The sequence below is a fragment of the Cajanus cajan genome, chromosome 5, assembly GCF_000230855.2.
Source record: "Cajanus cajan strain Asha chromosome 5, NIPB_CcT2T_4, whole genome shotgun sequence".
Classification (NCBI taxonomy): domain Eukaryota; kingdom Viridiplantae; phylum Streptophyta; class Magnoliopsida; order Fabales; family Fabaceae; genus Cajanus; species Cajanus cajan.
The window spans coordinates 60,398,733-60,423,119 of record NC_138521.1 but is presented as its reverse complement, the minus strand read 5'-3'; the positions used below and the strand labels follow the sequence as shown (position 1 = coordinate 60,423,119).

At 33.1% G+C, this 24,387-nt stretch overlaps 4 protein-coding genes across 6 annotated transcripts; 1 reads left to right on the top strand and 3 right to left on the bottom strand.

Moving 5' to 3' along the window:
- The first annotated feature begins 1,129 nt into the window (after positions 1 to 1,129).
- On the top strand, positions 1,130 to 8,367 carry LOC109809237 (respiratory burst oxidase homolog protein A). 2 transcript variants are annotated; one of them, XM_020372486.3, is made up of 14 exons: positions 1,148 to 2,069; positions 2,510 to 2,666; positions 2,771 to 2,819; positions 3,079 to 3,192; positions 3,285 to 3,719; positions 4,415 to 4,801; positions 5,369 to 5,464; positions 6,039 to 6,154; positions 6,285 to 6,387; positions 6,465 to 6,647; positions 6,772 to 6,903; positions 7,034 to 7,162; positions 7,547 to 7,625; positions 7,855 to 8,367. In XM_020372486.3, the coding sequence occupies exons 1-14, from the start codon at positions 1,703 to 1,705 to the stop codon at positions 7,962 to 7,964; spliced, it is 2,457 nt and encodes an 818-aa protein (XP_020228075.1). In that variant the 5' UTR covers positions 1,148 to 1,702; the 3' UTR covers positions 7,965 to 8,367. The 2 variants fall into 2 exon arrangements, with proteins under 2 accessions (XP_082931671.1, XP_020228075.1); XM_083075545.1 differs by lacking the exons at positions 7,547 to 7,625; positions 7,855 to 8,367 and having other exon boundaries at positions 1,130 to 2,069; positions 6,783 to 6,903.
- Positions 8,368 to 8,820: 453 nt separating this feature from the next.
- Positions 8,821 to 10,640, bottom strand: LOC109809301 (uncharacterized). Of its 2 annotated transcripts, XR_002240665.3 has the most exons (3): positions 10,063 to 10,640; positions 9,088 to 9,322; positions 8,821 to 8,974 (listed from the first exon to the last, which is right to left on the bottom strand). XR_002240665.3 is itself a non-coding variant. In XM_020372561.3 (2 exons), the coding sequence occupies exons 1-2, from the start codon at positions 10,531 to 10,533 to the stop codon at positions 9,149 to 9,151; spliced, it is 645 nt and encodes a 214-aa protein (XP_020228150.1). In that variant the 5' UTR covers positions 10,534 to 10,640; the 3' UTR covers positions 8,821 to 9,148. The 2 variants fall into 2 exon arrangements, 1 of the variants encoding a protein (XP_020228150.1); XM_020372561.3 differs by having other exon boundaries at positions 8,821 to 9,322.
- Positions 10,641 to 17,262: 6,622 nt separating this feature from the next.
- LOC145958130 (uncharacterized) lies at positions 17,263 to 18,030 on the bottom strand. Its single transcript, XM_083074609.1, has 2 exons — positions 17,734 to 18,030; positions 17,263 to 17,592 (listed from the first exon to the last, which is right to left on the bottom strand). The coding sequence occupies exons 1-2, from the start codon at positions 18,028 to 18,030 to the stop codon at positions 17,263 to 17,265; spliced, it is 627 nt and encodes a 208-aa protein (XP_082930735.1).
- Positions 18,031 to 18,385: 355 nt separating this feature from the next.
- Positions 18,386 to 19,429, bottom strand: LOC145958129 (uncharacterized). The gene has a single exon (XM_083074607.1). It carries the CDS (start codon positions 19,427 to 19,429, stop codon positions 18,386 to 18,388), a length of 1,044 nt encoding a protein of 347 aa, XP_082930733.1.
- Between the last annotated feature and the right edge of the window lie 4,958 nt (positions 19,430 to 24,387).

The following is a 24,387-nucleotide window of genomic DNA, read 5'->3' as shown; positions in this document are numbered from 1 at the left end:
CAACGGTTAGGTTGGTGAAAAATATTTTTTAAATGTTGGTGGTGAATATTTTATTGTATTATAATTTTATTAGAAATATTTTTAAATATGTTTGTATATGATTTTTTTTTCATATATTTATTATTTCTTTTAATAATTTGACTTGTCAACTCAACTTACTTGTAGGTTAATCCATCAACTCACCATTAAATAGGGTAAGTGAGGATTTTTAGCCAATTTTACTGTTAATGGTTCAACTCACTTGGCTCATTTTTTAGGTAACTGAGCAGGTTGACATGTTTGTCATCATATTAATTTGTTTAAAAAATTGTAAGAAAATAATTTAAAAGAATTTAGAATTATTCTCATCCATATGCATGTGATGTATGTTATTATTCATTTTAGAATGCTGTGATTCCTTACCTAAAATAAGAACATTGATGTCGGTTTATCCAAAAGAAAATAGTAGCGTTAGCGTTTAGTTGATTGATGATTCCAATTTGCTAAGAAAGTTAGAAACATATAAAAAGAATGTTTTTCTAGCTAATAACTAAGGTGAGATAACTTTTACTGTGTCCATAATTTTTAAAATATTTCTAATATATATATATATATATATATATATATATATATATATATATATATATACACGATAAAAAATATATTTAATGTGTAAATAGTAAAACTATATTATTATACCAACAAAAAAATTATATAGAAAAACTTTCACAAGAACATTAACTTTTTAACACTTATTTTTCTATTTATGCTCGTTTTATATTTGCATGCATTTTTTTTCTCTTATCATACATCTCATCATATCTTTATAATTTAAAAGATAGTTAGAAGAATTTTTTGAATATATAAAAAAGTAATTTACAACTTTATTATAAGTTTTTTAAGTATAAAAAAAAATCTCATTTAATAAGACTGCCTCCGGCGGCTCGGTGCTAGTTTAGTAGTTTTCATGGGTTTAAGTGAAATCTAATAAAAAAAATTAAAAATAAAATAAAATAAAGTACCAAAGACACGTCATTGGATTCAATTAATCATTGTTGCATTATTCTATTGCTTACTTTGTAATACTGTGAGCTGTTCTTGATAGCAAGAAATAGAAACATTGTTCTCTTTTTCCCTCCCAATCTTCAACCAACACAAATACACATAAGCACCAATTTATCACACCCTTTCCATTGCGTGGATTTGTTTCCAATCTTCACCTGCCCTTACTTAATTTCCATCCTCTCCCGATCTGGCAAATTCCAACAAAACCTCCATCATATTAACTTCAATTTCTATAACTTAGTCCACACACTCTCACCAAACCAAACACATGATCCATTATTTTTTTGATTAACTTGTCTTTTATCATTTTCCTCACTCAACCACTCAAATCCACACATGAAAAGAGAGAGACGCAAGAAAATGACCACTTTCTTGCATGTCTGTCTGTAAAACAATATAAACAAATCCATCCAGCAACTCTACCTAGCTAACTGCTTCTAGCTCATTCCTTGGTCAAAGTTGAGTGCAATTATTCAAGCAACTTTGTGCTCCTCAAGAAAACCACTCACCTTCTTTCCCTGAAAGAAAGGAAGTTTTATTAATGCCACCATTCTCCGTTACACTTCACATTCTCTTTAATTAGAATATGATGCAAACAAAACCTTATCACTTCCCATGACAACTTGATCATCAAACCTTCACTCTTTACATCCCATCAATGGATGGGCTTCTAAAGTCCCAAATTCCTCTTAATGATCGTTCCCTCATTGCTCTCTTCAAATCATCACCTTCTTCTTCGTCCTTGTCTTCTTCTTCGACCGTCAAAGAAGTCCTTCATTCCTCGTCCCTGGTTCAAACCAGGTACGAGGTTTCTAACGATGTAGCAGACTTGAGTTCGGAACAAAAACAAAAATGTTCTCACATAATAGAAAATGGAGCAATTCAAGGTGTGAGGTTCATCAATGGCATTGTTGGTCAGAGTGGAATGGAGTGGAAGGATGTGGAGAACCGGTTCGACCAACTTGGTCGAACCGGTTCTGGAGCCGAACCGGTTGTGGCATGGTCCGAATTTGGCTCCTGCGTTGGTGAGAATAGGAAACTAAAGTCAGCAGTTCATGCAACATTATCACTTTGTTTCACGACCACAAATACAATAATTCATAATGCATTAATGCATGATGTTCTTTGAGACATTGATAAGTCCTTTTCTATGTCTCTTCTGTTTATCATCTGGCACTGGTCAATTAACTCGAGAATCATATCGAGCAGAGTAGTTAGCCACCTTAGCCATGTTCTTCGGATACGCTATAGTGCCGTAATATAAGACAACTTGTGTCATTTTTATTATTCATCTCCCTACTTAATTTATTTCAATGATCAATGTTCAACACTTTATTTCTCATTTTTTTAATAATAACAAAAGACCAAATACGTTATCTATACCTACCTGTTCTTAAATAATTCTGATCTTATTCTGCAAATTATTGTCTTAATTTTTCACTCTCAATTATGTCCTATTTTATAGGGATGCAGTCATCACCCGAGTTTGCCAATGAATTGCTAAGAGCGTTGAGAGGAGGCAAGCATTGGAAATCCAATATCACCAAAACTGATTTGTACAATCTTTGGTTTCGGATGAAGGACAATTCTTTTAACTCGAGATTGCGAATCTTCTTTGACATGTAAAAACCAAAAAAAAAAAAAAGAAGAAAAAAAAAACCTCTGCTAAACTCTCTTATGCACAATTCTGAGATCAAATAATAATTTTTCATTGGCTTTACTTTAGGTGTAACAGAAACAAGGACGGAAGAGTCACCGAAACAGATATAAAACAGGTTATTATTTATTTAATGAAGTTTAATTTATAATTAACTTTACTAGCTAGGGTGTGGTGAGGCTGCTTAAATTTGCATGTGTTAATTGTCTTGTTCCGCATGTTGGCGTTGATTTTGGCCCTTCTTCCACAGAAAAACTCTATGATGTGTGGTTCCATAATTAATTGTAGGTGCTGTGTATACAAACCGTCAATTATAATTGGCATATTTCTGGATGCAAATGTTTGTTGTGATTGTGATTATTTTGTACCTTAAACAGACAATTTTATTAACCGCTTCTACAAATAAGCTATCCGTGACACATGATGAAGCAGAGGACTATGCCTCTTTGATCATGGAATCTCTCGACAAGAAAAAGAAAGGCTACATTGAGGTACCAATTAAGCCTCAACCTCCCCATTACCACATGGTCACCCTATTCCATATTTTATTAAACTAAATAGAAAGATTCGTCGTCATATGTAGACATCTCAAATGGGGTCTCTATTCAAGGCAAGTCTATCAAAGGCACATTCTCCAATGAAACAAGTAGCAGCAACAGGAAGCAGCATACAGAATGTTCACAAGACTAATGGTGGTGACTTTTGTGATGAAGAAGAAGAACCAATGTCATGGACGGAAGTGTTGTTCAGAACGTACTGGAGACGTTGTTGGGTTGTTCTACTTTGGGTGCTTGCATGTTTGGGGTTATTTGTGTGGAAATTTGTCCAGTATAGCCATAGATCAGGGTTTGAAGTCATGGGTTATTGCCTTCCCACTGCTAAAGGTGCAGCTGAGACGTTAAAACTCAACATGGCTCTCGTTCTTCTTCCGGTTTGTAGAAACACAATCACGTGGCTCCGCAAACACCGTCCCATCAACTCTGTCATTCCATTCAATGACAACATTAACTTCCACAAGGTACCCTCTCTAATTGTTCCTTCATTTCATTTAACTTGTTCATAACACATTTCTTGGAACCCGAACTGAGAAATTCTTGTATGAATTGGAATATCGTGTGTTTATGGTTCCAAATAATGGATAAAGCTTATATGTAGTATCTTAAGTATTGTTCGCCCTGTTCTACAATTAGAATCAAAGCTTCACTTCACTAATATATAGGTAAAACTCAAATTTTAACATGAAAACAATATCAACAATACTTTTAATATCATAATTTAGTGTTATTTTTTCTATAATAATCTACTTAGATATAAATTTTAGAACGTTTTTGAAAATTTCTTTATTATAAAATATATATATTTTTTATATTTTTAATAAAAAAACTTTTAACTTATATCTAATAAAATTCCAAGTATATTTAGTATTGCCTTTCAATCAAAATTAAAATAGTCCATATAATGAATTTCATTAAATGCCAATGTGTTCGATTCTTATGGGAGAATAATATGTGGAGTAACTATAGTACTGCATCTAAGTTGTCCATCAAACGTGTTTACAATATAGTTAGCAGATGACTGAATTTGTTAAACAAAAAAATGATAGACTCCATTTTTCTTTCTACTATTGGTACATAGCAAAGCACATTGTAAGAATGATGTGGAAAAACAAAGATGATGCCATTAGTAGTTTAATTTAGCGGACGTACTATGCAGTTGATTGCAGGAGGAATAGTGGTGGGAGTGATATTGCACGGTGGGACGCACCTGGCGTGTGATTTTCCGAGAATTAGTGAGTCAGACAGATCGATATTCCGGCAAACGATTGCGGCGGGGTTCGGTTACCACCGGCCGACGTACGTGGAATTATTGGCCACGACGGAGGTGACGAGTGGGATAGGCATGGTGGTGTTAATGGGCGTCGCATTTCCGCTGGCGACGAAGTGGCCAAGGCGTCGGTCACCGGTGCTGCCGGTGTCCCTCCGACGTGTCACCGGATACAACACCTTTTGGTATTCCCACCATTTGTTTGTCCTCGTCTATGCCTTGCTCATCATTCACTCCATGTTCTTGTTCCTTACCGACAAGTTGATGGAGAAAACGGTAACCCTTTTTTCATCACTTTTTCCATCCTTGTTTCTTCTGTGTTTTTTACTTTCTCGTGATTTTTGGCGTCATTTCACTGCCTTGCTGCGTTAATATAACAATAGAGTAAAGTGAATGTGAATGTTTATTCTTCTTTTTTTTACTAATAACGGTTAATAAAAAAAACACCCACTCACTCATTCAAGTCTAGTTTTCTATTGGGAAGACATGGACAGCCACGTATGAGACTCGTTTTGTCGAATTCTATTACTGTGTGTCTCTTGTAACATGTATTATATATTATGTCAGTTTTTTTCTCTCAAAAAATATTAAAAAATGTGGCATTATGAACCTACCAGAAACAGTTGTTTAGCACTTACCAGAAAAATGTGGCATTGAGAATGTTCAAGACTGAATTATTGACTCTTCTGCATTATTTGAACTCCTTGCCACTACTTTATTCCGAGTTGTTCATTGTTGTGATTAAGACGGTAGCAAAAGTTACTAGAAAGCTCTTTAATTTAAAAAATTATAGAACAAATTTTGGTGTAGAATTTTAATTTCTATTTAATTTTCCATGTGCAGACATGGATGTACATTGCTTTTCCAGTTTTGTTATACGCCGGAGAAAGGATCTTTCGAGCCATTAGATCTGGATCTTACGAAGTTGATATTTTGAAGGTATTTGATCAGCTTTTCTATATATTCAACTGTTTGTAAAATATGTGGGTTTAAAGTTTCTGTTGATAAATTTTCTAGTAAAAAAATTTGAAATTTTAATTTTAATTCTAATTTTAAATTGATTTATTCAAACAAGACATTTAAAGAATAATAAAATTAAAATCAAATAACTTAAATTTTTTGAAGTTTTAAAATTTCTCTTCCAAACTCAATAATAGATAATATTTAATAATTTTAAAAAATATTTTTTAAATATTCAATAACTAAGAAATAAGAGAGATAAAAGATATACAAATAAAATAAGAAATAAAAATACGAATAATTTTAAATTCTTATTTTTTTTGAATAACATATACAAGATTTTAAATTCAAATCCTGATATTATTAGTGTAATTCCAATGAAAAAAATTCTTAATTATTTTTAAAAAAAATTGAAATTATATTATTTTAAGAAATTTTATAAATACTTAAATTTTAAAAAAAAATTATTCCATTTAAATTTTTTATTGAAACACAGTATTATTTCTTTTCTCAAGGATATTTATTATCTTATCCTTTTCTTTTTCTTATATAGGCAAGTCTATATCCAGGAAAAGTTTTGTACCTCAAAATTCAAAAACCAGAAGGTTTTAAGTTCCAAAGTGGCATGTATATATTCCTTCAGTGCCCCCAAATTTCGCCCTTTGAATGGTACTTCTGCTTCCTTCATGCGACCATTTTTATTTACAATTAATTCAATTCATTATTCCAATTTTTGTGTTGTCCAGTTGGTCAATCAATATCGATGTTCTATTTGAGTTTCTTTTGTCTAAATTTTCAGGCATCCGTTTTCCTTGACTTCAGGACCACGAGATGATTACCTCAGTGTGCACATTAGAACACTCGGAGACTGGAGCTACCAAATATATGCTCTATTCCAAGAGGTGAAAATAGAAAATTTTAAGTGCAAAATTGTGCTTTTTGGAATTCTTTGGCCTGAAAATTTGTCCGCAATCTGCAGGCGGTGTTATCACGATCACAAGGGTGTCCAAAACTGTACATAGATGGCCCTTATGGCTCTGCTGCTCAAGACCATGTAAAGTATGACATTCTGGTACTAATTGGTCTTGGCATAGGAGCCACACCTTTCATTAGCATCCTTAAAGATGTAGTTAAAAGTGTCCAGACAACGCAAATTGATGATGTAAGATTTTCTATTGTGTTATTTATTTGAGTATTTTCTTTCTATGATAAATGTCTTCACTAAAATTCAATTGCTCTGCTTCTGTCTCATTAAACAAATGCCACATTTTGGGCATTCGAAATAGAGTGGTCTCAGAAAATGCAGCTTAACAAAGGGTCCATTAAAAGCATATCTTTATTGGGTTACAAGAGAGCCAAACTCTTTTGACTGGTTTAGAGATGTCATGAAGGAAATCTCAAATTCAACCAAAAAGCAGGTATGCCTAACTACAATTTGTTTGGAAAAAGTACTGTGTCAGCACAACTATATCTTTCTTTTATTATAAATGTGCAATTAAAATCTTCAAGGATTTTTCTTAACTATCTAATTTTCTGATAATCTTTAAGTCGGTTGTGGAGATGCACAATTTCCTGACCAGTGTACATCCAGAAGGAGATATTCGTTCAGCTTTGCTAAGTGTGATTCAGGCCTTGCATTTTGCCAAGAATGGCACTGACATAGTTTCCAGGACTCCAGTAAGTGCATCTTCTCTTTAGTTTTAGTCAATATATGTAGCCAAAATATATGAATTACAAGCAACCTTTAAATTTAGAGTAGTGGCGTTAAAGAAAATCATACAAGATAGTTTAGGCTTGATGCCTTCTGGTTGAAGTTAGATTACGTTATTGTCATTTTGCTATATATCAAGTTTGGCATAACAAAACAACATTCTTCAATCTGTCATTTCAAACCATGTTATTAACTGCTCCAACTTAAAGTCGCTTGGAAGAATCTTAACAAATACATGTCAGCCAAAATATTTTTTTTTAAATAAATGAATCATTCGTGTCTGGTCAAGACTGCACATATGTTTTGTTGTTGTTTGATTAAAAAAATATTTCTCCATCCAAAATTTTCAGATACACACGCATTTTGCTCGACCAAATTGGTTCAACATATTTTCTAGATTGGCTCGCAAGCATGGAGGAGCTAAGATTGGTGAGAAAAAAATTCCCTCGTGATTCAAGATTTTTATTTCTTTTAATGAAACTCGTTACTTAATTGTATAAATTCCCAACTTTGTATCTTATTTAATCATTGAAATAGGCATGCTTAATTTAAAGGCTAAAGTTTTACCCAACCCCCCTATCTCTATATATTTATATTATATAAGAAAATAAGAGGTTAAATTGTTTTCCTAACTAGGGATATGAGTTTTCTCTTACAGGGGTTTTCTATTGCGGCCCATCTAAATTAGCAAGAGAGTTGAAGAAGTTATGCACCAAATTTTCCACCAAAACCACAACTAGATTTGTTTTCCACAAGGAAAACTATTAAACTTGTTTCTGAAGCAACGATAACCAATTCCTTAATTAGGAAACCAGGGTTACCTTAAGAATCTTGGGCAGTTTCCTTTTATTTCGCCAGAGAATCTGTATATATATTTGCTGCTCTGGTGTCTCATACATACCAACTTTAAGGAGTGGTTCAGCAATTGACAAAATGAAAGATAATACGTCAGTCACATTGATCGTTGTAACTTGTAAGTTGAGTATCTATCCATGTTATTTCTGTATTTCCTATACACCTCAGGTAGCAAACCATACTTTTAGGAGAAGTATAAATGATGAATAAATTTTAATAAGTACGACAGTGACTATTCTATTTATTACAACCATACTTTGTAATTATCAGTTCTTTACTTTAAATTTTAATCTAGGCCCATTTTTTTTTTATATTACGATTCTCCCTTATTTTAGGACAGCAAACTTTATACACTGAGCTAAAGAACAATTCTTGAACAATTTAAAAGGGTATCCGTTTAACTTGTCAATAAACTGTGGATTTTGAATGTACATTTAGCTAATAACTAGTAGAAAGTAATACAACCAACCATCAAACAGACTATTTCTCAATATGCGCAAATCCTTAAGAAAATCTATTGTATGACTAAATAGCAGAAAACTATGAATTTTCAACAGATTCAAATTGGATAAAAAGAAAACTCAGGCTTGTGGTTTCATATTTCCATTCATAGAAATGAAAGCTGCGCATAGAAATAGAAATGAAAGGCGCCAAAGAAAAATAATATATCTCAACATCAAAACGCATCATTACAGGAATATTCAATCACCAGAAAATGCCAAAAAAATGTTTTAAAGGAGGAGTTCTTTTTTTGCACCAAAAGAAGGAGTTAAAAGTAAACAAATATATAATTATACTTAATAACAAAATTATATTTTTTTCTTATAAGAAAATTAAAATCTGTACAAATTTTTTTTAAAGTAAAATTGAGTAGGGATGGGTTGGACTTATCAAATAGTACCCCTATCTATATTCATTCATCCCTGCATAAGATGGGAACACACACAGTAAAAAATAGAACATATATCAGCTGCAAATCCTAAACCATGTTGTTAATGCAAAATAATGATTTTTTTTTTTTTTTGTTTTACTACACCTGTTTTCGCCCTGTGTTGTTGCCTTTGCTATAATTCAATTACTCGTGTGACTGAACGAAATCATTTATGGGTCGCTCTAAATCTAGTACACCATTTTATCATCAGTTCTTCAACACTGGCATCCATTCGAGTACCAACACCACCCCATACAAGCATGTGGCGAACATCCCCAACCGATGATCCAGTAACTTCGTACACAGGTTTAAACCCAAGTCTTGTGTAGAACCGAACCAACTGTCAAAACAACATCCAATTTAACCTTTCTAGTCCCATCCCCATGGCCGCATGATAGCTTATGAAATAAGATCATTGATAACTTTAAGTTAAGTAAACAATTATTTTGGTATCTAAAAAAACACTCTCAAATTAGTTCATGTAACTAATAAAATTCAAATGATTTTTTTTACGGCATGTCAAATAAAGACTTAAAATGTCAATTATAAGTTCTTAAATTTGACTGTTTATTGTCATTTTAATTCCTTATTAGTACTTTCATAAACTTATTTAATATTTTCTCAATGTTAAGAACTAATATAAGACTGTCTTTCAAGTTTAGGTTCAAATGATCATTTACTAATTATTATAAATTAAAGAGTAAACAGTCAGTTTGATTTTGATAATCGATAAAAGACACTCTTGTATCAATAAACCCTAAAAGGCTAAAACTAATAAATTGTAAATAAGTTCTGAAAGTGTAATTACATTAATTTAAAAGTAAAAATATATATAACTAAAGTAATAATATTGATATATTTTTATAAATAAATAAAAAACTAATTTTTTTTTTAATTTAAAAACTTATTTAACACTATAATGATTTACAATTTCTTAGTTTAAGAAATTAATACGAAATTAGCTTCCAAATTTAAGACAAAACTAGGTGTTTTCTGGATTAAAATAAAGCCTACGTACCCCAAAAAAATAAATAAAAAATAAAAGGTGGGAAATTTAGATAAGATTGGTGAGAATAGAACCTTAGAATGGTAAAGATGGGAATCATTGATGGCCAATAGCTGAGCCGTTTTGCATCCAGAATCATATCCATGTCGAATTGCAAGGGCTCCGATGAACAAGCCAAGGCCAAAGATTGATTTCTCCATGCCCAGTGTTTCTCTGCGTAGTTTGATGGAGTCCAAGTGAAGGATTCTTCCTCCCACCCACAATCTTATAAACCCTTCGGCCCTTCCGAGCTCTTTCTCGGTTATCAAGCTCCTTGCCGTGATTCGGAAAAAGGGTCCCACAGTTTTGAGGTTGAGGTCCAGTTTCTGCGCTCGCGATGCTTCTAGAATGTCCGACATGGTTGGCATAAGAACATGGTTGCTAGCATTTGGAGTCGCGCGTGGGAATCGGGTTTGTCGAAGGGAGAGTGGGATTGAAGTGAGAGGGTGTGAAATTGGAAGAGGAAGTTGAGTTGTGGGGTGCAGTGCGTTGTGGAATGAATTCATACCTGAGGAACCCCAAAGGATATTTTCTTTATGGAGGGAAGAGAAATAAAACGGGAAAGGAAAATATTGATGCGGTAGCGACTTGAGAGTAATGGAAAAGATAACTTGAAACAGCTTCTTGTTTATTTAATCAAAATAACTTATACATTAATAATATGAAAATATTTTATACTGTCATTTAATCAAAATTTGTTACATACAATAAATATTTTTTTTATATAAAATACTTTAAAAAAAATCTTATATATATATATATATATAATTATTTGTAATTAATTGACGATGTAAAATAATTTTACACTAATAATACATAATTATTTAAAATGTTAGACTAATGAACTCAATACAAATAAAACCAAATAAAATGTGACATGAAATAAACACAAATGAATAACCCAATCACGTGAAAGAAAGATCCCGTTACATGGTGCAGTAATGGTGGTGAGTTGTGAAAAATAGCCATTACAGGATGTGGGAACAAAACAGGTTCACGACACAATAGGGAAAGGTGACTTGGTGAAGTCGTGTGACATAAATGAAGGTATTAATTTGTGATTTGGTGGCTTTTTGAGCCATGTGGGAAAACTTACTACTAATTTAGACTGTTTTGAAACTTGAATAATTAATATCAGATGTTGTTAGTCAATCCAATAATACTTATGTTGTGTCATTGTTTTTTATTTTTTTTGTTTAAGTGACTCTAAAAAAAGACATATAATACCAAACTTTAGTGTTATTAGAGTCAATTGTGAGATGATATATTTGGCAACAAACTCCAACACTTTTTTTTTTATTTGCCTCCTAACAATCCATTGCAAGATGTGTTAATTTTTTTTTTCTCAAAAGCGGTGCAAGAGCTTGTTGTGATAATTTTTTTTTAATTTTTTTTATAAATGTGAGGCTTTGTGTTGTTGCGGCACATTTTTTTTTACAATAAAAGTTATTTATTATAAGTTTCATCCTTTATAATGTCAATGGACTTTGGTTAACTAAATGGTGAATGAGGGTGAACAAAAAATAGGTACTAATGGGAAGCATACTAGTAAGAAAGATGCAGTAAATAGAAACAATGCTAGTCTCACATCTAATGAAAAGGAGTCTCAAGATACAGTGGATATACCCTTTCAATTTTGAATCTCTTACTGCATCTTTTGAATTTTATTGTGTTCATTAATTATGACTTTGATATGTTACAATACGATAAGCCATAATTATATATGTGTGATTAGAACATTTGCAATGGGGTTGTTTATAAGAGTACCTTCAGCAGCACGTTCTTAGTGTGTTGCTTACTGACAAGTAACGGTGTTTGTTAGAAATTACCATTGGACTTATCCTACGTGGCAACTCAGTTGCTTATATTTTTTTCACAATTGCTTCTACAAGCAATGGAGCTTACTGACAAAAACAATTTCATTGGTTGAAATTCATCTACGTAGACCACATTTATGAAAAGGAAAAACAGAAAAAACCATGCACCTCCTGTTCGTTCGTCCGGGGAGGTTTGGCAACGCCGGCCCGTGTCGCCAGTGGCCATTCGCGCGTCACCGGTCGCGCGTCGCCGGTCGCGTGTCTCCAGCAAGTCCCGTACACCCGACGCGCGGCTCAACCAGTTCCGACGGCCCGCTGGAGAACAACCTCCGCCCAGCATGTGAACCGCCTCCACCCCGCACCAGAACCCTCTGGCGGAACCACCCGTTCGCCACCCCTCCGCCCCCCGTGGAGGAGCAGTGTCCAGTGGAGGAGGTGGCGCTGGTGGTGCCGGAGACCGACGACCCTTCATTTTCGATGATGACTTTCCGGGCATGGTTTCTGGGAATAGCCTCGTGCGTGCTTCTCATCTTCCTGAACACGTTCTTCACCTTCAGGATGCAGCCTCTCACCATCTCCGCCATTCTCATGCAAATCGCGGTTCTTCCCATAGGGAGGTTCATGGTCGCGACTCTTCCCACCAGAGAGTACGCTTCTATTATGTAATTTTTTTTTATTATTGAAATATGAGTTGTAAAAAAATTGAAGTATCAAAAAGTATAATATGAGTTGTAAAAAAGTTGAGGTCTTATAAGCAATTTCCATTGGAGCAAAAGTTATAAAAATATAGTATGAGTTGCTTATGAGTGACGTGGCACAGTGAGACCCATTTAAAGTGGTTGGGAGTTGCTTATAAGCAACTCCCATTGTAGATGCTCTAAGCAACCCATAAAGTGGGCCATAGCTGATTTGGCAGTGATGTTGCATAGGGGTTGCTTATAAGCAACTCCCATTAGAGATGCTCTTACATCATTCGTCATTATATTGTTTTCTCAAGAAGTTTAAAACTTCAAATTTAACGTTGCTGATAATTGTGACACCCAATTACATTAAACAATTAAAAAAAATACTAGTACATGTTAAATTTATTTAATTAATTACAGCTAAATTAAAATAATAATCTTAGTTTGATATTGTTATTATAAATATTATTTCAAAGAAAAAAGTATTATTAAGAAGTTAATTTATAGCACAGTATTATGAAATTAAAATAATAATAAATATTATATAAGAATAAACATAAACACATGATTAGTTAAGTGATATACTATCACAAATATATTCTTAGATCATTAATTTGAACTCATCAATGTAAGGAGTTTTTCAAAAAAAAAATGACCTTTCTACTTGAAGACATCAAAAAGAAATACACGTAAAAAAAAAGTTTTTTACTATCCCACAATAAACAAACAAATATAAGGACAATTATGTTAGAGTAGTTGTCGTAACCGGAATCACGACGGGATGACGCTAACATTTTTATATTCAGTGGAGCCGCCACCAATATTTTATTTCAAGGGAAAAACATTGGAAAACCCTTTAAAAGATAATCTTTAAAATTAAAGTTGGGTTCGGGAGTCGATTACGTGTAGGGAAGGTATTAGCACCCTACAACGCTCGTAAAAACAATACCTTTAATTAATTGCGCAAAATTATATAAATTTATAAACATTTATTTTATTCCTCAAAAAGGTGTATATATATATATATATATATATATCTTTTTTTTTTTAAATCTGAGAGATGTTTCTTTTGTATATTTTTTTAATAAAAAAATAACATCATAAGGATTTAGGTTAGCAAATGGCTAATCAATAAACTCTCCCAACAATATGAAAGATAGAACTGCTATTCAATCAAATGCTATTGATCTTTATTTGTTGATAATAAAAGATTTACATGATATTAAAGGGTAGAAATGCTACTCAATTAATATCATTAATCATAAAAATAATGTATACGTAAAGCAAAATTATGTTTATATTTTTATATTTTTATCTAAAGAAATAGATTTTGCATAAAGATTCAAGTTAGCAAATGGCTAATCAATAAATCTCTCCAATAACGATAAAAATAGAAGTGTTACTTAATTAACGTTATTGTTTGCAACATATCTTTATTTTTTTTAAAAGAACAAATTTGTTAAGGAGAGTTTAAGCTAGCAAATGACTAGTCATTAAACTCCTAGGACCTAATAATGTTAAAGATAAAAATGTTATTCACTTAACATTATTATTGGTCGTATATTAAATATTTTTATAAATAATAATCTTAAAGGCAAAAAATCATATTCACTATGTACAAACAATAAATAAAAATAAATAAATAAATAAACAAAAAATAAATGAAAAAATAAAATAAATAAATAAATAAAAGAAAGAAGAAAAAAAAGTTAAGAAAAGAACGATACCAAATGAGATGAATCTTCGAATATGATGATCAAGAAGGTGCTTTTTGGCTACCTTTCACACTACAGAGGTGTCTCAGATCTCAAGAAATACAAAAGAGAGGGAGGAGAGAGAGAGAAAAAAATTCGAGCTCTAAAGAGTATTGGACGAAATTTTTCTGGGGTCCTGAAAACTGTGCCTAACGCGTCTAATTATAGACGTCAGACCTGACCAGAACGGCCCGTTCCGAAGTCGGAACGGCCCGTTCTGGATCATACCGTTACAAGCAAAATGTGACTCTGGAACGGCCCGTTCTAAACTCAGAACAGCCCGTTCTAAACGTGCAATGGGTCGTTCTGAAATTGGAACGGCCCGTTCCACGTAAGGAATTTTAGATCCTTTTAGTCACTTAGAACGACCCGTTCTAAATTAGGGTTGTTGTGTTTTTTTCTAGCGTGGAACGGCCCGTTCTGGGTTACAAACTTTTTTTTTTTCACTCTTTTTTTTTTTAACTTTCTTGTTGTCATAAGGTGTAGCCTACATACTTTGGGAGCTCCTCCTTTTCATAATAGATGTGCATTTCATTATTTTTGTGAGGCTGGATAAAATTTATTATTCATAGTTGCCCCTCTTTATTTATTTCTTATTAAATAATCTAAATAAGGTAATTTAGATCATTTGTGATAAGAAATAAATAAAGATGTGAATTAATTTTATCCAACTACCCAAGACATAGCTCCTATTGTTGATGGAGTAAGTCTTTGAAAGATTCAATGCTTTTGCTTAAAGCTAGTCCAATGCTAGAATGTTGTGTTGGGATCATCAAGTGCTGGTGCTAGATCAACCAAATGTTAATGTTGAATGCTTGTGCTGGAGGGTTGAATGCTTGTGCTTGATCAACTGAATGCCAATGTTTGATGGAGTGGTTGAATGCTTGTGCTGGATCGACCAAAAGCTTATGTTGAAGTAGTTGAATGCTTGTGCTTGATGGAGTGGTCGAATGCTTGTACTGGATCAACTAAATGCTGGTGCCAATTCAATCAAATGTTGGTGCTGGATTGATTGAATGTTGATGGACTGGATGCTAATGCTAGAGTGGTCAAATGCTTGTGCTGTATCGACCGATTGTTGGTGCCAATTCAATCAAATGCTGGTGCTGGATTGATTGAATGTTGATGGACTGGATGCTAATGCTGGAGTGGTCGAGTGCTTGTGCTGTATCGACCGATTGTTGGTGCCAATTCAATCAAATGCTGGTGTTGGGTTGATTGAATGTTGATATTGGATCGACCAAATGCTTGTGCTGGATTAGTCGATGGGTCGTGCCAGGTAAATACTGGGCTTATACAAAAGAAAAATGAAACTTGTGCCAGGTAGATACTGGGCTTATACAAAAGAAAAACATAGCTGGTACCAGGCAGATACTGGGCTTTAAAAGAAAAATGTAACTGGTGCCAGGCAGATACTGGGCTTTAAAAGAAAAATATAACTGGTGCCAGGCAGATACTGGGCTTTAAAAGAAAAATGTGATTGGTGCCAGACAGATACTGTGCTTTAAAAAGAAAAATGTAATTGGTGTCAGACAGATACTGGGCTTTAAAAAGAAAAATATAATTGGTGTCAGGCAGATACTGGGCTTTAAAAAGAAAAATATAATTGGTGTCAGGCAGATACTGGGCTTAAAAAGAAAAATATAACTTGTGCCAGTTAAGTACTGGATTTATACAAAAGAAAAATGCAACTTGTGCCAGGTAGATACTGAGCTTTAAAAGAAAAATGTAATTTGGTGTCAGACAGATACTGGGCTTTAAAAGAAAAATGTAATTGGTACCAGGCAGATACTGGGATTTAAAAGAAAAATGTAATTGGTGTCAGGCAGATACCGGGCTTAAAAAGAAATTGTAACTTGTGTCAGGTAAGTACTGGACTTATACAAAAGAAAAATGCAACTTATGCCAGGTAGATACTGGGCTTAAATAGAAAGTCAAATGTGAAGTAGGTGCTTAGTCTAAAAACTCTACGTCATAAGTTCTAGGAAGCAAGAGATGCAAATGAAATGTGATGTGATGCAAAAAGCATGTTATGAGACACATCTTTCAAGACTTAAACTTTTGTTTATTTTCGTTTTTGCTTTATTTTTCAGAAATTCCTCATCGTGACACACAGTCAAGGATCATGGATGAGTGAGGTCTTTGGATACTTTCGTCTTGAATGATAGTTGGCTACTTCCTATGGGTTACCCTTAAGCTGTTGTAAACACTTATGAGTTGAAACAACATTATCCTGTTGGTTGCGCTTTGTAACATTTATCAAGAAATTATCAAGCATACTGTGGCTTTTAAAACTCATAAAAATAATTTGTAATGCCTTGAATTTTCCTTTTTTAGATGTAACATGCATTTACTTTCAGTATATTATCATAAAATGCAAAAAGAATTGGCAACAAAGAGGTAGGGTAATCTTATTTAAGAGAGTAAGAATGTGTTTATAAAGGAAGTCATTGTATGACAAGAATGGAAAATAAGTACAATGGTAGCAATAGGAGGTAACTGTTATGTGAGTGACATTTTCCAGATGAACAATGCTAGTACTACACTTCAATAACCTTGATTGCTCGCTAATAAACTTGAGAGGATAATTCAACGTATTTGCCCCAGTTTGTTTTGCTCTACCGTGTCTGGCCCCAATTGATACCTTGAAATTTGGCATGATGCTTATCTGCTAGATTGCTTTTTCGATTTTTCAACCTAGCATGTCGCTTTCAATTTGCTTAGATCGCCTTTTCAGGTTTTCAATCTAACCAGCTCTTTTTTTGTGTTTTTTTTTTACCCTAATTTTTGCCTAGATCGCCCTTTCGGGTTTTCAATCTAGCGAGCTTCCCCCTTTTTTTGTTGACCCTAATTTTTGTCTAGATTGCTCTTTCAAGTTTTCAATCTAGCGGGCCGCTCTAACTTTTGCTTAGATTGCCCTTTCGGGTTTTCAATCTAGCGAGCATTTTTTCTTTTCTATAAATGGCCATGAAAAATTGCATTCAACCTTTCTCCTCAATGAGATTTAGTTGATCCAAACGGGTTTGGACCCATTCTGCTTCTTCTAATTTGGCTTCCGTCAATACTCTTAAAGATGGAATTTCAACCTCGATTGGAAGGACTGCTTCCATTCCATAAACTAAGGAAAATGGGGTTGCCCCAGTTGATGATCCTCTTGATATTCTTGTTTGCTGCTCATGTAAAGCAAATGGAAGCATCTCATCCCAATCTTTGTATGTCACCACCATTTTCTGAATGATCTTCTCGATGTTCTTGTTTGCTGCTTCAACTACCCCGTTCGTCTTTGGGCGGTATGGGGAAGAGTTATGGTGCTGAATTTTGAAGTCAACACATAATTCTGTCATCATCTTGTTGTTCAAGTTGGTTATATTAATAGTGATGATTCTGCTTGGCACACCGTAACGAAAAATTAATTCCCTTTTGACGAACTTTACAACCACATTTCAAGTCACATGGGCATATGAAGCGGCTTCAACCCATTTGGTGAAATAGTCAATAGCAACCAGAATGAAGCGATGTCCATTTGACACTTTCGACTCAATAAGGCCAATAAAATCCATTCCCCACATTGAAAATGTCCAAGGTGGTGAGAAAACATTAAGAAAATTTGGTAAAGCATTGATGTTATCAGCATACATATAGTATTTAGAGCAATCATTTTCCATTTCCTCACAAGTCTGATTAACTGCACAATCAAAATTATCTGATGCAACACTAGCATTATCACTTTCGAGCACATTTTTTCGCATTCTTTAAAGTTAGAAAAAGATTGGTAAAGAGATTAGGGAGAAAGGAAAAGGCAAGATATGAAGGAAGAATGAATGCACTTTATTTAACATTTAAAAAAGGAAAAACATGAGCCCTTATTTAAAGAAATAAATCTTAAAGTCTTGGGCAGAGCAATAAGATTGACATTACAAGAAAATTACTTAAAATTTGAATTAAAAACCAACAGGCAGCTTGACAATCTCCCAATTGTTAAGTTCCACGTTCAGTGGACAAGCGTGAACCAGACTAGCATGTTCATTCTCGCAAGAGTCTTGCTCAACAATAGCTATTGAGTTTGGAAACTCAAACCCATCACACCAAAAGCTTTCTCACAGATCACTGAGAGGGACCCCATCTACTCTCCTCAATAGAATTAACTGTCGGCCCTCCATGACCTGGTAGAGGGTTATTCCCAATGTTAGGATTGTCCTCTTTAAAGTTTAACCACCCAGCCTTAGTCAAACTTTGTACCTTGGTTTTTAGTGCCCTGCAATTTTCAATGGAGTGACCAATAGCTCCCGCATGATAATCACATTTGGCATTAACGTCATATCCCCTAGGATATGGTGGTTCTATGGGCTTCATCGGGCAACGTACTACTAGTGAATTTTGTAATAAGAGAGGGAACAAGTCAGTATAGGAGATAGGGATAGGGTCAAACTCAATTGTTTTCCGATCTTGGGTATTTTGTGACCTCACATGGTTAGAATTTTGGTTCCATGGCTGGGTAGATTGAGGTGGTCGTGCGGTAGGTATTGTGGGTGAAGCTTGCAGAGCTTGATAGATAGGTTGTTGAGGATGTGGTGAGACGGTAGTGATATTTGGGTAGACCATGTGAGGGGTATAGAAATAAGGAGGTTGGTTGTTAGGTGACCTAAGGGAGTTAAATGTCACTGCATTTGTATCTCCTTCTTTTTTCTTTCCTGCACCATTTGAAAATTTTATTGAACCAGCTATTTCAATAGAGTTAACCGCAATCTTCCCACTCCTCATGCCATTCTCAATCCTTTCCCCGATGATGACTATATCAGAGAAATTTGATAAAATATTCCCAATCATTTTATCATAGAACGGTGCTTGTAAAGTATCAATGAACAGGGTTACTGCTTCTCTATCAGACAAAGGAGGTTCCACTTGTGCTGCCACTTCTCTCCATCTCTGAGCATATTCCTTAAACGTTTCATCATCTTTTTTAGACATGTTACGTAGTTCAAACCTATCTGGAACCATGTCAAGATTATACTTATATTGTTTAAGGAAAGCATCAGCTAAATCCTTCCAGGAGCGGGTATAGGCCCGTTCAAGATGCATATACCAATTTAAAGCTGCCCCAGTTAAAGAATCCTGAAAACAATGAATAAGCAACTTATCATTGCGCATACGCTGCCATCTTTCTGCAGTACATGGTCATGTGATTCTTTGGACAACTTGTTCCTTTATATTTATCAAATTCAGGAACTTTGAACTTTGGGGGGAACTCTATGTCTGGAACCAAACAAAGATCGACAGCTTCACCGATATCATAGCTACCTCCTTCCACAACCTTTAGCCTCTCTTCTAGCATTTGTAACTTTTCTCTAGACTGAACATGCTCAATTCCTGAGGTTGGTTGATATCCCCCAGAAGTTTGTGAGGATTCCCTTGGTTGGTGAAATTAGAATTTTGGGCTTGGTAGGGAACTTGATGTTTGTAAGAGGTGGCATTCATGGGTGGAACCTCATGTCGGGTTGGTGGCATTTGTTTAGGCGGCTGGTTCACCAATGGTTGGTGCTTATCCGGAGGATCCATGATTGTTGGAGGTGTGTAGTTGGGCAGAAGGCCATATTGTGGCCATTGGACCTCTGGAGGGTCAACATGTTGGTCGGGATTGTTAAGATGTAGAGTTAATGGTTGTGCTGGGGCTGGGGTAAAGCCAGGTGGATACGCAGGAGAGGTTGATGATTCTCCTCTAGCTACTGGAGGGGTCCCTTCCATGTTTTTCACTTGTATAGATTGCAACATCTCTATAATTTGGGCCATTTGCTCCTTCAGTTTATTGATATCATTTCTCATTTCTTCGTTGCGTTCCTCCATCTCATCCATGATCTTGGCCTGAGAGCGTTTTCTATAACGATGCCGAGGAAACACTTTGTTTTTTTGCTTTATTGCTTTCAAAATACAAAGTAAATTTTTATGAGTATAAAAGAAAAAGAAGACACAAATTATTATTATTATTATTATTTATTATTATTATTATTTATTTAATTTTTTTGAAAATATTGGTTTTGTATTCAAATTAAAGAGTGATTCTCCATATCTTAACGTTAGAGGCAAAATCTCTTAGGTTATACAACGGTTGACACTTATTTCAAGGGAGCATTCACTCCTCAATGGATAAGGTCATCTTACTAGCAATGCAGCAGTACGAACCACATTTTCAAACAATGATCAATCATTTCAAGATCAAAATGTGATTAACAATCACTCAAGGGAGAATTCTCTCCTCAATAAATGATGTCTAAAATAAGTTATCAAGTCAAATGTGCTATTATTTTAGCAGATCTTACCTACCCTTTGGAGATCATTTTTTTAGCACATTTATCCTAATACTCTTGCTTAACACTGATGCATTGCTCGTATGATTTTGAATCCCCTCCATATTGAATACTATCAATTATTTTAAGGTTTAAAAGAAAAGAAAAAAAATGAGATGAAGACTTAATTAAATGAAAAGAAGAAAAAAAATGAGACAAAGACTTAATTAAAATGTGACTTACTATGCCCCTAATATGCATGTATGCATGAAAAACAACCTAAAAAATTGATATTGGATATAAATTTATGATGCATGAATGTATAACATATTTTTTTTTGTTAGTATGAACATATATCAAAAGAGGGATAGAGAGTAGTGTGATGTGACCTATTACGGTAAACCTAGGGAAGGAAAATTTCTAAGGTTAACACCCTACTTTGGAAGGTCATTGAGTCCACCTATTAGTGCATGGTTTTGTGGGTGGATCTAAAAACTTCTCAAGATTTATTGGTCCCCAGGTTGCCCTTATCATATAAATAAGGACCTAGCGCATGAACCAATCACAAGTAGGGAACATACCCTCTCAATATAATTAAACCATGCTACTAGTAACAACCTGAGCAGTGACTCAACAACGGTCAAGTGAGCATCAAGCCCCTCAATAACAGTCATCAAACCACCTTCTCTTCTTAGGTTCGCACAGGCTCGAGTATAGAGCCCAAAGTGTGAGGTACAAGTGTTAGTGAGTGTGTGGGGTAATAAACAGTCATGCAAATAAAATAAATGAAACTCTAATTTAAACTTAAATCTAAACAAAACATGCATAGCAAAAAACAAAACAAAAAATAAATAAATAAATAACAAAACAAATAAAAAATACAAAAAATATAAAAGGAAAGGGAAAGAAAAAAAAATATTTATAAAGTCATAATTTTGCGCAATTAATTTAATAAGGCCTCACTCTCAAACATCCCCAGTGGAGTCGCCATCTGTCGTAACCGGGATCACGACGGGATGACGCTAACATTTTTATATTCAATGGAGCCGCCACCAATATTTTATTTCAAGGGAAAAACATTGAAAAACCCTTTAAAAGATAATCTTTAAAATTAAATTTGGGTTTGGGAGTCGATTACGTGTAGGGAAGATATTAGCACCCTACAACGCCCGTAAAAACAATACCTTTAATTAATTGCGCAAAATTATATAAATTTATAAACATTTATTTTATTCCTCAAAAAGGTGTATACACATATATATATATATATATATATATATATATATATATATATATATATATTAAATATGAGAGATGTTTCTTTTGTATATTTTTTTAATAAAAAATAACATCATAAGGATTTAGGTTAGCAAATGGCTAATCAATAAACCCTCCCAATAACATGAAAGATAGAACTGATATTCAATCAAATGCTATTGATCTTTATTTGTTGATAATAAAAGATTTACATGATATTAAAGGGTAGAAATGCTACTCAATTAATATCATTAATCATAAAAATAATGTATACGTAAAGCAAAATTATGTTTATATTTTTATATTTTTATCTAAAGAAATAGATTTTGCATAAAGATTCAAGTTAGCAAATGGCTAATCAATAAATCCCTCCAATAACGTTAAAAATAGAAGTGTTACTTAATTAACGTTATTGTTTGCAACATATCTTTATTTTTTTTAAAATAACAAATTTGTTAAGGAGAGTTTAAGCTAGCAAATGACTAGTCATTAAACTCCTAGGACCTAATAATGTTAAAGATAAAAATGTTATTCACTTAACATTATTATTGGTCGTATATTAAATATTTTTATAAATAATAATCTTAAAGGCAAAAAATCATATTCACTATGTACAAACAATAAATAAAAATAAATAAATAAATAAACAAAAAATAAATGAAAAAATAAAATAAACAAATAAATAAAAGAAAGAAGAAAAAAAGTTAAGAAAAGAACGATACCAAATGAGATGAATCTTCGAATATGATGATTAAGAAGGTGCTTTTTGGCTACCTTTCACACTATAGAGGTGTCTCAGATCTCAAGAAATACAAAAGAGAGGGAGGAGAGAGAGAAAAAAATTCGAGCTCTAAAGAGTATTGGACGAAATTTTTCTGGGGTCCTGAAAACTGTGCCCAACGCGTCTATTTATAGACGTCAGACCTGACTAGAACGGCCCGTTCCGAAGTCGGAACGGCCCGTTCTGGATCATACCGTTACAAGCAAAATGTGACTCTGGAACGGCCCGTTTTAAACTCAAAACGGCCCGTTCTAAACGTGCAACGGGCCATTCTGAAATTGGAACGGCCTGTTCCACGTAAGGAATTTTAGATCCTTTCAGTCACTTAGAACGGCCCGTTCTAAATTAGGGTTGTTGTATTTTTTTCTAGCGTGGAACGGTCCGTTCCGAATTTGGGACGGCCCGTTCTGGATTACAAACTTTTTTTTTTTTCACTTTTTTTTTAACTTTCTTGTTGTCATAAGGTGTAGCCTACATACTTTGGGAGCTTCTCCTTTTCATAATAGATGTGCATTTCATTATTTTTGTGAGGCTGGATAAAATTTATTATTCACAGTAATCAAATATCTACAACTAACTATCATCCTTCCACTACTCTAAAGTTAGCTAACTAGTTATGCACTTACCATAAGGGTTTTCATCAGGAACTAATTTTTCTCCCAAATCTTCAACACATGAATCCTTTGTAATATGGTACTTTCCATACATACATATTAGAGGTATGGTCAATCAAACTTCAAGATTCTAACCAGAACAACATGCATATCTATGATCATAATTTCATCAAATTTTGAAAATATAATTATAATTTAAGCTTCAATCTAATTATATTTTTTTTTTCAATTTTTTTACTTTAAATTGTTTATGTGTTTTGGTGATCAATATTTAAATTTAAATAAGTGTTCACTAATGTATGAAATTTTATGTCAAATACTTTACTTCTCATTTAATCTATAATATTAATATTATAATTATTATTTGAGTTACCATTAATATTATATATGTTCATAAAGATTATACTTTTTCTATTACAATTTTATGCTTATGAGACTGTTATGGTTATTTTGAATAATTTTCTATCATGTATTCTAGAATCTAAGTGTGTAAATATATTTTATAATTTCTCATCTATATTTATCACCACAATATATTTAAGAGTTATAAATTCATTTATTAATTTAATTAAGTTATATACAGATAACTTTTTTATCGTATAATCTAAATTTTAAACCTAGTGTAACTATTTGATATATATAAAATCATATTTTCATTTCATACTAAATAAAATATACTACCAACTATAAGTTATGAACATAATCTTTATCTATATTTCTAATTCAATTTAATTTATACCATTATGGTGAAAATCAAGATATATTTATCATCATATACAATAAAGTACAAAGGAAATCACAACACAATATAATTATATCCAAACAAAAAAAAAATTAGGAGACAAATTCCAATCATTTGAACTCTTTGTGAATGATGAATAATACAATATAAATATTTATTATAAATTTAAAATATATTTTACATGTTAAAATACTTATCTACTACATATAATAGTTGTATATTGCATAATTTTTTTTTATAAAAAAAATTCGAATTAAATTGAACATGCTACATGGAGCCATTGGATGGAAAATAGAAAAATCATCTGTCCTTTATTTCAAAAGAAAAATATAAACTAATCAATTAATTAATGTAACTAAGTAATGAAAAAATTGAATATTAATTATATAACTAAAATTTATAATAAATTATATATATATATATATAAATAA